Source organism: Carassius carassius, chromosome 40, assembly GCF_963082965.1.
Source record: "Carassius carassius chromosome 40, fCarCar2.1, whole genome shotgun sequence".
NCBI classification, from domain to species: Eukaryota; Metazoa; Chordata; class Actinopteri; order Cypriniformes; family Cyprinidae; genus Carassius; species Carassius carassius.
This window is the reverse complement of record NC_081794.1, coordinates 23,206,085-23,223,455: the sequence shown is the minus strand read 5'-3', so window position 1 is coordinate 23,223,455 and position 17,371 is coordinate 23,206,085. Positions and strand designations below refer to the sequence as shown.

Genomic DNA, 17,371 nt, shown 5'->3' with positions numbered 1-17,371 from the left:
AATATTTACTTTTGAGCTTTTGTACCTTAGGGTACCACTACAATGACAGCTTTGTACCGTTTTTATGAAATTTTAAATGCATATTGTTGATTTCTTATTTTGAATGATTACAACTTATGTTTATTTTTTTTTTTTTATTTTTTTTTTTTTTTATGTATGATGGAAACCTGGAATTGCTTGTCTATCTGCATCTGAACAAAAACGGCTGAATTAAACCAAGTCCCTGTCCAATTTGTTTCAGTAATCTGTTACACTCAGAAGCCAAAATACAGAAGACAAGATCTCTCACTAGAGATCATAAGGCTTGTATGAACTCTGAGGAAGTTTAGAGCTCCCAGATATACGTACCACAGCATGTTCTGCTAGTCTTATAATATCCTTCTTATAACCTTTTAATCATAAAGCTGACTGGTATGCTGTAGCACTAAATCATTTTCTGAAGATTGTAATATACTACTAAATTACATACTGTCTTATCCTAAGTGAACTCTTGTTTTACATGTCAGGATTTTTCAGAAATGGTGACTGCCTTGTGGGCAATGAAAACTAGCAAAATAGCAAAAGAAAACATCAACTATAGTATGTCTATGCCTTTACAAAAGACAAAAAAGGGAGATTAATTACAGTGACCTTACTGTATGAAAGAAAATTATAAATGCATATTATTTATTTTTTTATTAATGTATACAAAATTTCATAGTGTTATGAACTGTGAAGCATCATCACATTCTGTGAAACCAATATAAATGTATATACAAATTGATGTCACATTACATTGTCAACAGTAATAAACCGCATGAACTAAAATCTAATATTTACTTAATCCTTTAAACAAATATTTCATGTGAACTTCTGAGGTATACAGACAACATTTCTGAATGTCAAGCACCTCCTTTCATTGATTTGTTGAAGAACAAGGAACAAAGAATGGAAACACCCACATGGAAAGAACCTATATGTGGATATATGCGCATATATGAAACCTATATGCAGTGTATATGCACATATATGATAATATATATGCTGCATATATGCGCATATATGCTGTATATATACTGCATATATGCTGCATATTTGCGTATACTGCAAATATGCTGCATATATGAGTATATATGCCACATATAGGCAAAATTGAGGTGCATATATGTGCATATATACATATATATGCCACATATAGGCAAAATTGAGGTGCATATATGTACATATACAGGAAATATAGGTCTCCTGTATTGCTTCTTCATATCCACATATAAGCCCTATACATACAAGCTATGTCTTCTATATAGCTAATGGCAGGATCTGGTCATTTTTTAGCTCATATCTCATTTTTGACTGTCATACATGATGCCTAGCTCATATTTTATATTATCAAGGCAAAAACTAAGAATTAATGAAAAAAATTATGCAAGAACTTATGTATGTGCGAACACGTGAAATTGGCATCACATGTAATTAGCATGTTATGGAATTTAACTATGGCAATATATTAACATGATATATTGACTATGATATCTACACGTTTTCCAGAAACATTTACAAGGTCAATTCTTTCTTGTATGAAGATAGTGGAAAAGAAGGAAATGTATAACAAAATGTTTTTTAATTTTACTATTATAGGTGAACATATAGGTGCATATATACGTGCATATATGTATCTATATAGGTATATGTATGCACATATACAGTATATGTGTTCATATATGTACATATATGTATGTATATATATATATATATATATATATATATATATATATATATATATATATATATATATATATATATATATATATATATATGTGTGTGTGTGTGTACATATATGTATATGTATATATATATATTTATATATATATATACATATATATGTGTACATATATGTGTCCCGGTACATACATATATATGTGTGTGTGTGCATATATGTACATATATGTACATATAATATAGGAAACCGACCAATTTTATATATGTCACATATATTAAAAACCTATATCAAAACCTATATTGAAACATATATGTTTATATAGGTTTTTTCCATGTGGGCAAAAAGAAACATGCCCTATTTTGCACCTTATGTGCATAAATCAGGTAATTTGTCTCTCAATCTCCTTATAACTTCAAGGAAGGTGCCTCAAACTGATTTTAGAGGTAATACCAAAATTCCCACAAGAGCTGATTGTCTTTTCTTTTGGCCTTAATTGGACCGTTCTCATGACTCCTAGGCCTTGTTTGCCTGGTTGTCCCTGCTGGGATTCAATTTGTTGTACCTTGTGACTTTTCATGACACAAAACAGCCTCATGACACGGGAAGCTTGTGTGTAATTATTATTAGCAATGACTTCATGAGCTCACACTCTGAAACATACAGTACACCAATATGACATCAAAAAAACAGCATAATTTTTACTTTTTTCCATCATGTCCCAGAGTTCATTGTTTGTTTGAGTTGTTAAATATGTTTGCATGAGAGAAGAATACATCAATAGCACTATTTTCTATATTTATTCCATACCACTGTCGGACAAGATAGAAGAGCAGCACAACCTGTCACAAAGGTGTCATTCTGTGTCCGTCTCAGCCTGCCTGTTGGGAAAGAAGAGGAACAGTGTCGTCTTTGTGCAATCTGGACAAAGCTGGACCTGTGTGAAAGCAGGTTAATGTTCCTCTACATGTTTGGAAGCCAAGGACATCTGAAGGACTCTCACACACACACCCAAACCCACCTCTGGATTCTGCACCTCGAGTAACAGAGGACAAAACACCAACGCTCAACAAAACAACAAGTGTTCACACAGTCTGAGCCAATTAAAAAACTTCAACACGCACTATTAGAACAGAAGGCAGTACAGAGCGAGTCAGTTTGTAAGAAAAGATCTCAATATGGGTGGGTGCTATAACGGCCCAATTGTGCGTTCATGTGGGGCGTGGAGAGCTTTAAATAACACACTCACAGTGCAGACAATTTTCAACTTCTCAGAATTACTAAAGAACTGTTGACACATGCAGAAGCGTGTGTGTGGGTGGCAGAAAGCTTAATGACTTAGCAGGGAAACAGGACGCCTCGCACAAGGAAAATAGTCTTGGAGGGTTCCAGGTGTTTGTCCATGTGCTGGTCACATCAGCAGGTGTACTAGTCCTGAAAGAGAAAAAAACTTCTCACCAGAGAATGGAACTTTATTGAAGATAATAAAAACAGATGTGAGAATGTTGTACACAAGCTGAGCTAAACTGAATAGTTTTCAATTATAACATCACTTTAAATAGTATTTATGGGTTGTTCTCATAAATTGGCGCTGTTTGTTTACATATCACTTATATCTTGTCTGTGTGTGTGTGTGTGTGTGTGTGTGTGTGTGTGTGTGTGTGTGTGTGTGTGTGTGTATAAACGGAATATTTTGTACAAGAATGTTTTCATTAAAAGATGTGACATCATAAACATCAAAATGTTCTGAACACACAGAAACACTTATTTATAAATTAATGTGTGTATGTATATATGTACATGTGTGTATATATATATATATATATACAGGTCCTTCTCAAAAAATTAGCATATTGTGATAAAGTTCATTATTTTCCATAATGTAATGATAAAAATTAAACTTTCATATATTTTAGATTCATTGCACACCAACTGAAATATTTCAGGTCTTTTATTGTTTTAATACTGATGATTTTGGCATACAGCTCATGAAAACCCAAAATGCCTGTCTCAAAAAATTAGCATATTTCAAACAACCAATAAAAGAAAAGTGTTTTTAATACAAAAAAAGTAAACCTTCAAATAATTATGTTCAGTTATGCACTCAATACTTGGTCGGGAATCCTTTTGCAGAAATGACTGCTTTAATGCGGCGTGGCATGGAGGCAATCAGCCTGTGGCACTGCTGAGGTGTTATGGAGGCCCAGGATGCTTCGATAGCGGCCTTAAACTCATCCAGAGTGTTGGGTCTTGCGTCTCTCAACTTTCTCTTCACAATATCCCACAGATTCTCTATAGGGTTCAGGTCAGGAGAGTTGGCAGGCCAATTGAGCACAGTAATACCATGGTCAGTTAACCATTTACCAGTGGTTTTGGCACTGTGAGCAGGTGCCAGGTCATGCTGAAAAACGAAATCTTCATCTCCATAAAGCTTTTCAGCAGATGGAAGCATGAAGTGCTCCAAAATCTCCTGATAGCTAGCTGCATTGACCCTGCCCTTGATAAAACACAGTGGACCAACACCAGCAGCTGACATGGCACCCCAGACCATCACTGACTGTGGGTACTTGACACTGGACTTCAGACATTTTGGCATTTCCTTCTCCCCAGTCTTCCTCCAGACTCTGGCACCTTGATTTACGAATGACATGCAAAATTTGTCCAAAAGTCCAGTGCTGCTTCTCTGTAGCCAAGGTCAGGTGCTTCTGCCGCTGTTTCTGGTTCAAAAGTGGCTTGACCTGGGGAATGGCGGCACCTGTAGCCCATTTCCTGCACATGCCTGTGCACGGTGGCTCTGGATGTTTCTACTCCAGACTCAGTCCACTGCTTCCGCAGGTCCCCCAAGGTCTGGAATCGGTCCTTCTCCACAATCTTCCTCAGGGTCCGGTCACCTCTTCTCGTTGTGCAGCGTTTTTTGCCACACTTTTTCCTTCCCACAGACTTCCCACTGAGGTGCCTTGATACAGCACTCTGGGAACAGCCTATTCGTTCAGAAATTTCTTTCTGTGTCTTACCCTCTCGCTTGAGGGTGTCAATGATGGCCTTCTGGTCAGCAGTCTTACCCATGATTGCGGTTTTGAGTAATGAACCAGGCTGGGAGTTTTTAAAAGCCTCAGGAATCTTTTGCAGGTGTTTAGAGTTAATTAGTTGATTCAGATGATTAGGTTAATAGCTTGTTTAGAGAACCTTTTCATGATATGCTAATTTTTTGAGATAGGAATTTTGGGTTTTCATGAGCTGTATGCCAAAATCATCAGTATTAAAACAATAAAAGACCTGAAATATTTCAGTTGGTGTGCAACGAATCTAAAATATAGGAAAGTTTAATTTTTATCATTACATTATGGAAAATAATGAACTTTATCACAATATGCTAATTTTTTGAGAAAGACCTGTATACACACACACACACACACACACACACACACACATATATATACATACAAAGAATCTACAATGTAATTAAAAATATTTTTATTTTTATCTTTGCTCTTATTAAAAAAGGTAAATGTAAAAATGTATGTGTGTGTAAAGAGAATTACTTTTAAATTTTTACATATTACGTTGATTTTTTTTTTCATGATTAATTTTATTTATTTTTTAACAATAAAATATTGTTCTTGGTACAAAATTGCATGGTAAACATTTTTAATGTAGAAATGACTGAATGTAGGCTATCCAAAGGAATGAAATACCTGACAATAATGGATCATTTTTGTTCTCAGGCATTTTCTAGCACAGGCAGTTTAGGAAGGCACTAGAGGGTCAGGAATGTGCAGACCTTGTCAGAAAATATGCCAGGGCTTATTGTGCTGCAAAGAGCAATTCTATCGTGGGGATTAATGTATTTAAAATGGCCCGGACTGATTTGGGGCCGAATGAAAGAGACGTTTATGTGTTAGTAGCTACGCGTGACACTTCTATTGCCTTGTTTTCACATTCGTGTGAGTATGAAACGCGTCCAATCATTTTGTCAAATGTAGAATCCACTACTGTCATAGCAACGCGTTTAAGAATAATCCAGCAGTGTGTGTGTTTGTGTTCTATCCGCACGCGCGCGTTTGCATGTATGAGCGCTTTCTTATGAGTGTGTGAAAGCATGTTCAAGGACCTTTCCTCTTCTGGAACTCTGTGGACATACTCAAATGCCAAGCATAGTTACAAGAGAAGCTCGCGAGGGTTCAGTCCAGGAAGCAGTCCATATGCATGTTAAAAGCTCAGGTTCCATAACACCCTTGATAGGCTACTTTATTTCCTTTATAGTGATATCCATTGTCTATATGAATAACAATAGACAATGAATGAATCAACGCTTATCAGAAACTTAAATCTGCTAAAACTGCTCATAAGGCCTTTCAATATGAGTGTATTTCTTTTAGCATTATATCAATGGACAGTGAATGGGTACCACCATGAGAATTCAAACAGCTGATAAAAACATTACAACAATCTACAAGTAAAGTGTCTTGTTAAGTGAAAAGGCTGTGTGTTTGTAAGAATCCATCATTAAGGTTTTTTTTTTTTTTACTTTTAAACTCTTGCTTCTGGATAAAATATGAGTCCATGAACCATAATATTACTTCATCCAGTGAAAAAGTCCATTCCCAGTTGTCCTCTTATATTTAGCAACATATATATTTTTTTAGTTTTACAAGTTTTAGCTTGTAAACGGTGCTTAGTCCGCGCTTATTTCTCTCCTGATTCAGATGAGACATAATTTTAAAAGGAGAAAACAATGTTATGTTTTGTTATTTTTTCTTACAAACATGCAGCCTTTCATTTCACAAGACATTAATCAGTGGACTGGAGTTGTGTGGATAACTTGTGGAATATCGTGACGTCTTTATCAGCTTCAGTTAAAACTATCAGTCTATCAGTTAAAACTCTAATTCTGATGGAACCCATTCACTGCAGCCAAGCTATAATAAGATCGTCCAGCATGGACACACCTGTTCATGTAATCACTAAAAAATGCTCTGCTCTGATAATGTTGTGTTTCAGACCCACCTATGATTTTTCCAACCCCAGTTTACATGACTGTCCCAATGATAACAGTATCACCGAGGACAGGTGTGTGTGTGTGTGTGTTTATATGACGTTATATCATTGCACAATTTTTAAGTTTAACCTGTCGGGCCAGTTGCCTGTTTAATTAATACTTTTGATTTAACATTGTGTTCACAGCTAACAAAACATGAATATACTTGCCCTGCAAATGGGAAAATTCCTCCCTTTTAAGTAAAAAATATTCTCAGCTAATCATATGAATGGCATGCCTTGTTTTTTAGAACTTAATCACAAGAAAGCCAAGCCTAGTTTTGTAAAACAAGTTTTATTCATGGGAACACTTGATTCTGAGTCATCAGTATCGGTTATCTGAAAGATGCAAATAAATCAGCATTGTTTTATTCTATTATGAACTAGAAGGTTTAAACAGCATGTGTATGTTGAAAATGAATAGTTTCCACCATGCAGAATTTCTGTAGGTCTCAGGGGTGCTGTGTGTTCTGTTTCTGTGGTGCTTCTAAAACACACAGTCCTGTGGGAATGACTGGATAATTACGTACATGCATCACTGATAATTCACAATCTGGCTGACCATAAAGTTGTATAAAGATAATTTGAATATGTTTGAAGCTAATTTATTATTATTATAATATATATATATATACATATATACAATATATATATATATATATATATATATATATATATATATATATATATATATATATATATATATATATATATATATTATGAATAGTCTGTTTTTAGGCCTGGTTTCACAGACAGGGTTTAGGTTAAACCAGGATTAGGCCATAGTTCAGTTAGGACATTTAAGTAGCTTTTATAAATATGACTTCGATAAAACATTACTGGTGTGCATCTTGAGGCAAAACAATGAATCCAACATATTTTAAGACCACTCAAATGCAAGTTTCTTTCAGTTGAAATAGCCCAGACAAGCAATTTAGTCTTGGACTAAGCATAAGCCCGGGCTTGGAGTCTATAATTTAAATATTAATAAAAATGTGTGGACAACTGACCAGCAGAAGCTGATTAAAACAGCATAATGAAATAAAAAGGTATAATTAGGAATACTGACCAAAAACAGCAGGTCACAATGTTGCTTGTTACTCATTACTACACAAATAGGCCTAGTATACAATTTACTTAGCAAATATATGTATTTTACATAGAATAGTTATTTTATTAATTTATGAATTATAATTAATAGTCATTATTATTTTGTATTATTGGGTACATTAATTATTAGTAGTACTAATAGTAGCAGTAGCTACTTTGTACAGTAGTTGTTATTTTGAATCTTATCTGAACTTCTAGACATCTTGCTGTGTGTGGAAATGGCGCCATCGCCGATTTTCCATGACAAATGTAGGACTGTGGTCCATTACTGACATCTACTGGATATAATTCAGTTTGTTTGCGTTCTCTACAAACACCGCCTCCTAAGCGCTCTCTCAACTTCTAATTGGCTCAAAATGTTTTCATCCTTCGGTCTGATTCGCTAACTGCATTCGCCCTAGTCGTCAAACAGAAGTCACACGTGATTCCAATATGGACGCTTCCTTTTGAAACGTTAGTTGTGTGATTTTAAAAATAATGTTTGTTGTTTAATATATTTTGAAGACCGAATACATTCTTATTTATATGGAAAACCTGGCGATTCCCGAAGAGACTGTTTGAGCTGTCATTTACTTCTGCGATGCCTTCTCTCAATGTTGTGTCATGTTTGCGAAGGGTGGGTTTGAAAATTCATTTATATCAGCTATAATTTGATATAAAAATATATCATATATACAATATATTGACAGCAAAATACACCGCGCTTGAAGATCTGTGTTTATTTATTGATTGATTGACACTGACAAAGGGACATTCTTGAAATATGGTAACTGTCTCTTGAATTTTCATGTAAAAAATCTTCATACACAAAAAAAATTTAAGTATAGTATATATAGTATAGTAGGATCATTCTTATTTTCTTAAACATATATATATATATATATAAACATGCACTTTAGAAATCTGGAATTGCAAATATATTAATAAATTATATAAATGTATATATTTTGCATATGCAAAAAAAAAATAATAATATATATATATATATATATATATATATACAGTACAGACCAAAAGTTTGGACACACCTTCTCATTCAAAGAGTTTTCTTTATTTTCATGACTATGAAAATTGTAGAGTCACACTGAAGGCATCAAAACTATGAATTAACACATGTGGAATTATATATGGAATTATATACATAACAAAAAAGTGTGAAACAACTGAAAATATGTCATATTCTAGGTTCTTCAAAGTAGCCACCTTTTGCTTTGATTACTGCTTTGTACACTCTTGGCATTCTCTTGATGAGCTTCAAGAGGTAGTCACCTGAAATGGTCTTCCAACAGTCTTGAAGGAGTTCCCCCGAGAGATGCTTAGCACTTGTTGGCCCTTTTGCCTTCAGTCTGCGGTCCAGCTCACCCCTAAACCATCTCGATTGGGTTCAGGTCCGGTGACTGTGGAGGCCAGGTCATCTGGCGCAGCACCCCATCACTCTCCTTCTTGGTCAAATAGCCCTTGATGCCTTCAGTGTGACTCTACAATTTTCATAGTCATGAAAATAAAGAAAACTCTTTGAATGAGAAGTTGTGTCCAAACTTTTGGTCTGTACTGTATATATATATATATATATATATATATATATATATATATATATATATATATATATATATATATATATATATTAATGTATATCAACATTTGATATGCATTTTTGCATAGATGGATATAGTTTCTCAATGTTTTAGCATTAGTTATTTAGTCAAACACATTTAGAAAAGTTATAACAAAATAATAATTAATGTGTTCCTTTCTTTATTTCATGTTGTTTATCACTGTTTAAAAAACCTAGCATTTCTAAAATGTTGAAAAAGTTGGAAGTTAAAAGTTAAAATGTTCCTATTTGAAAATGAGAAAAGCTAGAAATTTAGAAAGATATAAACATTGTGAATTCTTGCTTAAACTGCATAAATCTATTTGTAACTCTTTTCTGCAGCTGCAAACCTGCTACATGGCTCTCTTCAAAAACAGACCCCGTCACTGGACTGTGTCTTCTCCGAGCAGAGCTTTGCACTATACTGCCTGTGAGCTGCAGTGTTCAAGCTCAGACTCTTCTTCCACCATCAGCAGTGTTAACCAGACACAGACTGTCCCAGAACCTGCGGTCGAGGGCCCTCCATCTCCCCCCAGCCACTGCTGCATGAGCGGCTGTCATAACTGTGTGTGGATCGAACATGCTGAAAAACTGCTGAAATATTACAGCGATGGGGGAGACAGAGCTCTGGCGGCCATTGAGGAGAACGTTCTCGATGACAACCTGAAGGCTTATCTTAAAATGGAGATCAAGTTACTGAAGAACAAATCTTGATTATAGAGAACTTGGACTGCTTGAACATTACTGAGAGCAGATTTATAATGTTTCATAGCAGCGACTATTTGCACATTTTTAATGGGTGATTCTGTCAAAAACACATCTGGGTCATATTTCACCCCCAAATCAAAAGGAGAAATATTTATGTATATTGCACAAAGACTATGAATCTTAATTCTAGGAACATAAACATTGTTTGCATTTTTTCATGACATTTAGCACTCTCCTTTATTTATGTTTGAATAATTTTGGAAATGTAAATTTTTTGGAAAAATGAAAATAAGAAAATTATACAACTATGTGAAAGACTACTCTTGTGCTCACCAAGGATGTTTTTATTTGATGTATTTATTTAAGTTTTAAATATATATATATACATACACACACACAAAAAGTAATATTGTGAACATTATTACAATGTTTTATATGTAATTTATATATATATATATATATATATATACAATATATATAATTATTATTATTTTTTGCAATTAATAAATGTAAATTTCACTCCAGTCTTCAGTGTCACTTGATTATTCATAAATAATTTTAATAAGGTTTGGGGCTCCGCTTCACATTATTTTTATTATCAACAGTTATGCTGCTTAATATGTTTGAAGAAACCGTGATACATTTTATTTCAGGATTCTTGATTATTAGAAACTTCCAAAACAGCATTTATCTAAAACTGAGATCGCTGGTAAGTGTTTTTACAGTCATCAGATAAATGTGTCCTTGGTCATTAAAAGTCTTTATTTCTTTAAAAATCATGTTACATGTAGAATATTTTCTCATGTATTCCACAAATTAAATGTGAAATTATAAAATTTTCCTGTAGAAGTTTACATACTGTATAAATGTTTAAATGCTATTATTGTTTTTATAATGTTTCCTCCTTTGAGCATCATTGGCTGCTTGTCATCGTGAAGAATTCAAACACACAGTGCTTGCAACCTAATCAAAGATCTTACAGGACCTGGAGGCTTGTAAGATAAATTATTTCAGTTGCTATTTTGTCTTGGTCAGAAGTGCATGAATTTTTGTCAACATTCTTCCATGTAGAAGTTCTGAACAGAAAAAAAAGCCATTATGATGACATTAAACTTATGAGTCGATTTCTATTCATAGATTCACATTGAAATTCTTCTAATCAATAACTCAAACTCAAAATGCTGATTATAATGACACATGGTCACTCTCTAAACAGCTCTTGTGGCATTAGAACCCACATTGGCTGGCTCTGAATAGTCATCAGGGTTGCATAGTAGCACAGATTGATCATGGCATTGGCCGGCACTTGTATGAGTGGTTGCTTTGACGACAGCCATCCTGATCTGAGTAGCTTTGAGTCAGCATATGAGGGCTTGATGCCGCGTGCTGGGCCGAGGCCTCAGAGCAGGGCTGTGATCCAGCTGCTTGAAGGATTTGTGATGAATGACGTGAGCAGTGGTTAGATATTCTGGGGACAAGACATACAGAAGACAGTGTGACTCTGATTCATGGAGGTCATTAATGACCGTGAAGTTTGAATTATTTTCTTTCTCTATAACTTTAAGGAGAATTGATTACACAAACATAAAACAATTTCAATGAAGTGTGTGTATAATTATATTATATCTGACCCTGGACCACAAAACCAGTCATAAGTAGCACAGGTATTTTTAGCAATAGCCAACAGTACATTGTATGGGTCATAATTATCGATTTTTCTTTTATGCCAAAAATCATTAGGATATTAAGTAAAGATCATGTTCCATGAAGATATTTTGTAAATCCCCTACCGTAAATAAATCAAAACTTAATTTTTGATTAGTAATATGTATTGCTAAGAACTTAATTTGGACAACGTTATAGGCAATTTTTTTAATATTTAGAATTTTTTTTTTTTGCACCCTCAGATTCCAGATTTTCAAATAGTTGTAAATATTGTCCTATCATAAACCATACATCAATTTATATTATGTTATATTATTATGCATATATACTAGTATTTCTTATTTCTTTAATTTATTCTTACTAAACTCTTCATATATATATATATATATATATATATATATATATATATATATATAAAGTAAGGGTTTTAAATTACATATTTCCAGAGTGTATGTTAAAAACTAATAAAATATGTTTTACATGAAATCAAAGTGTCATTTATGTGATTGTTCAGATATAACCATTATGTCAATGGTTCAGATAACTAGCAGGGATAAGAGTTTTGTCACGGCACGTGTTTATTGTTTGAGTTGGGTCATCACAGTAATCTCACAAGTTGGTTATCAATTGTTAGAGCGCATGAATCCCTGTAACCTACTGGCTTTGTAATTGATCGATTCCTCTGTTGTGCCTCTTCATTAAGTGAGTCTTCATATCTCATTAATCACAGCCAGCACAAGGGGCACGTTTGACCTTGCACTGAGGTTGTGGGGACAAATTCTGACCCAAACACCCAGTGATCCATAAATCCCATAAAATACGTTTAATTTTTCCTACTACTAAGATATTATATACATATTTTCTATTTATGAGGGCAATTAAAGGCAATTAAAAAGATGTTTTGCAAAATGTTACAGTATGTTCTTCAGGTGAAAATTAACTACATTTAATCACCCATAGTAATGTAGAACAAAGGACTTTTTGAGCTATAGTTAATCCTAATCACAGATTTCTTATTATTTAACTTACTTAACTAAGATTGCTTGTCAATAACAAAGACTCTCATTAAAGTCGAGCAATACAGATGGCCAGATGCCTTAATGAGGCTAAGTAACCCTGACCACAGATCTAGACCATGTAATCAATTAATTAAACCTCCAACCTTAATCTAGTGTCATTGCAGTGATTGTTTTTGTGCTGTTCTAAAGGCAGTCTCAAAATAAAGCACATGTGAAACACAGATCCTTGGCTGGAGTGGTTCGGCTACATTTGCACAGAATGAGTTCAGAAAGATCATTTATATTTCTAGATAATTCATATTATGCAGTTGGCACAATGAAATGTGTATTAAATCATTGTTTCTAAACAACTTTTAATTCTCTTTATCTATATACAGTATTCATATTTGATTATTATGAATAAACAGAATAATATATATATGTATTTGAGTATGTGTATAAAGAAGACATTTAAAATAAAATATTTATTTTTAAGCCAGCTTTGTAAAACATTATTTCTGTTACACACTTCATAAACAAAACCAAGCCTTAAGTAATGTATATTAAGTGTCATCATCAAATGCAATAATATTTTATTTAGTCCAAATACTGTTTGAGGGAACTGTATATGTAGTTTCTTATCGAAAGGCCTGTATGTTATTTTATTAAATGAAAAATGTATAGATACAAAGTTATTATATAAGATGCTAAAACCAAATGGTGTTACACAAATACATATTAAACACATACATTCATATTGTGTTCATCTGCTGATGAGGGGATCAGAGACGGGAGGCGTCCCTCTCCTAATCTTCTGAGGGTGTCAGAGTGTATAAAAGACCTGTAACCCCTGCAGCGCTCCCAATGAAAGCAGAGCGTTGCCATCCACCCTTCCACAGAAGAGACATACATAAGAAACAGTGCAGCTGCACCCAGCCAACAGCCTGTCAATCAACAAACCGGTGAGTGCAACCTTCAAATATTTAATTATCCATAAGAAATTAGTTGTTTTGTAATATTCTGTAACAATGTGGCTGAAAATATACAATGTGTCAAAAGGTCATAATACTCCTTATACTCCAAAAGGTATAATGGGTCTTGAGACTTATTATATGGGTACTTATTGAATAGTATGAAATATTGATTAGAATTAAAATATTATGTGAGACAAAATGGACCATAGATTTGTATAACAGACATACAAGGTTGCCTGGGATAAGTCATTTATACAGTTTATTGATAATTTTGCATAACCACAGAATGCAATTACTGGCCAAACAGAATATTCCAGGAAGTTGTATAATTATTTTTATACAATATATCTGGAACACTTTCTATTATGCAAATTTAAATGAATCGTACATTTATATATTTTTATTAACACTGTTTATTTGGATAGGCCATATGCACTGAAAAATGTGCTTAATATTGTTTAATATTGTGTTTCATTAAAGTTTTACTGTAGTAGTATTGTTTGTATGTATATGTATATGTATATAGTTTACACACACACACACACACACAAATTATCCACTGAAGATTCATCTTTAACATTTATGCATGATTATTGTATAAAATATATGAAAATATGCAAACTTTTTAATTTGATGTTAACTGAACTCATTATTGTTACCTCTGTTCCAAGAAAGAACGAAAGAAAGAAAGAAAGAAAGAAAGAAAGAAAGAAAGAAAGAAAGAAAAAGAACAACTGTGCAACAGGCATCATTGCCATTGTCTGTTCCCACTAATCTTTGAGGACTATACCTGAAGGTCATATTTTGACTCTTATCATTTCTGTTCGCTCAGCATGTTTGGTGTAAACCCTGTTCTAATAAGATTAACCCAAGTGCAGATTGCCACCATTGGGATGGGGGACATTTATTAATCCAAACTTTGGATTACACAAAATGGGTCACCCTACCCATCACACTTTCCCTGAGCTCATTTCTGGGAGCACAGGCCATGCTAGACATTCAGTTACAGTGGAATATCTATTTGGATTTGCATATTACTCATCAGTAAGAGGATTATGGGTAAAGTTTTCTCAGTCTGGTGTAGCTGCCATAGGTATTCATTAGCTGTCGGTTTAGCCTTGTTATTGCTGTAACCTTCCTGGCCAAATGTGTAATTTAAAATCTGTGTGTTTTTATGTGTCATAAAGTCCTCCACAGGAAATTTTCTTTCCAGAATGAAGCCAAAATCAATTTTATAGAAAAATCGATATGTTATTGGGTGTGAACTATAAACTCACTCCAGTCTTTCTGGCATATTAACATTAGCTCAACATCACGGGGAGCGAATACAAAGAAAAGCGACCAACAGCTGACCAAGAGCCATGAATCTTGAGCTGCCTAAACCGGAGATCAAATCGGCCACCCGTGTCACCGGTGGTCCTGCCACACCACGCAAAGGACCACCCAAGTTCAAGCAGAGGCAGACTCGCCAGTTCAAGAGCAAACCACCAAAGAAGGGTATCCAAGGGTAAGTTAGACAGTAAAATCATTATCGTAATGCCTTACACGTCAGTCATGCTTTAATAAACTAAAAATAATTAGTGCATATTCAATAATTCTGCAACATGACTTCAAAAAATGCAATGTATTTTAAAATAGGTATCTAATTGAATTTAACATCTATTTTTATTTTATTTTATTTTTAATAGTTTCGGAGACGACATCCCTGGCATGGAAGGTTTAGGCACTGGTAAGTTTAATTAGCATTGTTTTGCCTTCTTGACAATATCACCTACCATTTATTATTAGTCTGATCATTCAGTGCATCATCAAACATCCCATATGACTTTATGACATCACTGTGATTAAACAGACGTGAATGCTAGTTGGCCTTAAGTTTACCCTTTGATTGATACATGAACTCATGTTCCTGTGTTTTTACCTACAGACATCACTGTCATCTGCCCCTGGGAGGCCTTCAACCATCTGGAGCTTAATGAGCTGGCTAAGTATGGTATCATCTGAGCCCGTCACCTTCCCATCGTCCTCTGGGCAATTTAGACCCTTTCCTGTCAAGTTCTCCAAACCACCTGCCTCCATCCTGGCTATCGGCTCCATGTGGACCGTTCCAACTTTTATAACAGCATAAACACCAAAAACAGCAACATTTATGAAAATGGAAAAACCTAAGGAAAATCAACATCATCAAAAGAAAATTTATCTGACTTTCTATCCCTCCCGTTTCTTTTCTTTCTTGCAGTATAAGAACACGTTCTGCTCAAGCTATAGAACAGAAAAGTCTATACGATCCCGTCAGATCACACTCTGTTTGCCTAGAAAAACTGCTTCTCTTCTCTTTGCTCTCTTCTTCTTTTTTACTCTCCCTCCCTGTTTTCTTCTGGAACACAAAACATAGAGTGAGTGCCTCGGTGCCTCCTCTGTCCACCTTCGCCGAGTTCATAAGAAAAGATAGAAATCCTGTAGAGATGAAACATCCTGCTGGCCGACATTAGATTCCCAAAACTTTATTTCAGCCCATTATTTCCCCATCAAGTAAATGTATTGTGATTTTAATGTTTTAACCTTTTCACTCCCTTGTACTTTATAAAAAAATTTATGTAAAAATGTTTTAATATCATGTTTGCTTTGTGCTTTGCAACCCCTTCATTCAGTGCATTCATATGTTATCACAAATAAAGGCACAATTTAGTTTTTCGGTTTCAGTAAGTCTCTCAGGTGACTGTTAGGGAGCAGTGTTGGGCTGTCATATCTTGTGTTTCTTTCGTCTGTAATCGTGTCGTTTTTTTTTCTTTTCATCACCATCGTCTGTCATCCTCATCATCACACTCCTTATTATCATTGTGCCCCACTTTAGTGTCGTTTCTAATGTATTCATCTCTCCATTTGTATATTTAATTGTAAAATAGTATTCATTATAATTTAATCTATTCATTTAAATGTCCTGTATTTTTCATAGGTTTATTAGCTTCTTTAAATTTATTGGCATTGTGTCAATTTATGTGTTTATTTCCCTATGTTTATGTTTGTTGCATGCTCTATCTTTCACTATTTTCTTCATGTTCATTCATTCATTTGTTCATCCATTAGTTTAGTCACATTATAGATTTTTCATTTAGTAAAAAAGCCCATTTTCTGCAGAGTCAGATCCTCATTTATCCAAATAATACATCCAAAGTAAATTCTATGAAAAGATGTGGTTTGCACAAGCATGAACATATGTAAATTTTTTGCACAGATCCTTTATATGTGTTAGGACAGTGTGTCCTTCTGAATCCTTAAGTCTTGAGTGAAGTTCTTCTGTGTTGTTTAGGCCTGTATTTTGCAGATATAGGGTTTCATACTGAACATGTTTCCATTTTGAGAGCATGTTTGAGGTTTGACAACATCAGTGACTAAAGTGGAGATTTCTCTACAGGATGAGAAAAGAGAAAGTATAATTTGCCTGGTTTTTATGCCTATATGATATTATTACAGTCAATGAGCTGAGAAAAAAAAAACATTTGTGTTTTTCAAGGAAGGCTTTTAGTTAAAGTCAGTGCTGAAATAGTTTATTTGTTCAGAGAGTAGTTTTGATCTCTAGTTCTGGTTG

General features: G+C 34.2%; 2 protein-coding genes across 2 annotated transcripts; both read left to right on the top strand.

Annotated features, from left to right (window-relative positions):
• The first annotated feature begins 8,252 nt into the window (after window positions 1-8,252).
• oxld1 (oxidoreductase-like domain containing 1) lies at window positions 8,253-10,463 on the top strand. The gene is made up of 2 exons (XM_059532717.1): window positions 8,253-8,459; window positions 9,780-10,463. The coding sequence occupies exons 1-2, from the start codon at window positions 8,424-8,426 to the stop codon at window positions 10,149-10,151; spliced, it is 408 nt and encodes a 135-aa protein (XP_059388700.1). The 5' UTR covers window positions 8,253-8,423; the 3' UTR covers window positions 10,152-10,463.
• Window positions 10,464-13,599: 3,136 nt separating this feature from the next.
• On the top strand, window positions 13,600-16,184 carry pde6gb (phosphodiesterase 6G, cGMP-specific, rod, gamma, paralog b). Its single transcript, XM_059532719.1, has 4 exons — window positions 13,600-13,770; window positions 15,088-15,289; window positions 15,471-15,511; window positions 15,710-16,184. Exons 2-4 carry the CDS (start codon window positions 15,144-15,146, stop codon window positions 15,784-15,786), a joined length of 264 nt encoding a protein of 87 aa, XP_059388702.1. The 5' UTR covers window positions 13,600-13,770; window positions 15,088-15,143; the 3' UTR covers window positions 15,787-16,184.
• The last annotated feature ends 1,187 nt before the right edge of the window (window positions 16,185-17,371 follow it).

Coding starts and splice junctions, on each gene's coding strand:
- oxld1 (XM_059532717.1), top strand. CDS start 8,424: ATGCCTTCTCTCAATGTTGTGTCATGTTTGCGAAGG. Junction 8,460..9,779: donor TTGTGTCATGTTTGCGAAGG/GTGGGTTTGAAA, acceptor TCTTTTCTGCAG/CTGCAAACCTGCTACATGGC.
- pde6gb (XM_059532719.1), top strand. CDS start 15,144: ATGAATCTTGAGCTGCCTAAACCGGAGATCAAATCGGCCACCCGTGTC. Junction 15,290..15,470: donor CCAAAGAAGGGTATCCAAGG/GTAAGTTAGACA, acceptor TATTTTTAATAG/TTTCGGAGACGACATCCCTG. Junction 15,512..15,709: donor CATGGAAGGTTTAGGCACTG/GTAAGTTTAATT, acceptor TTTTACCTACAG/ACATCACTGTCATCTGCCCC.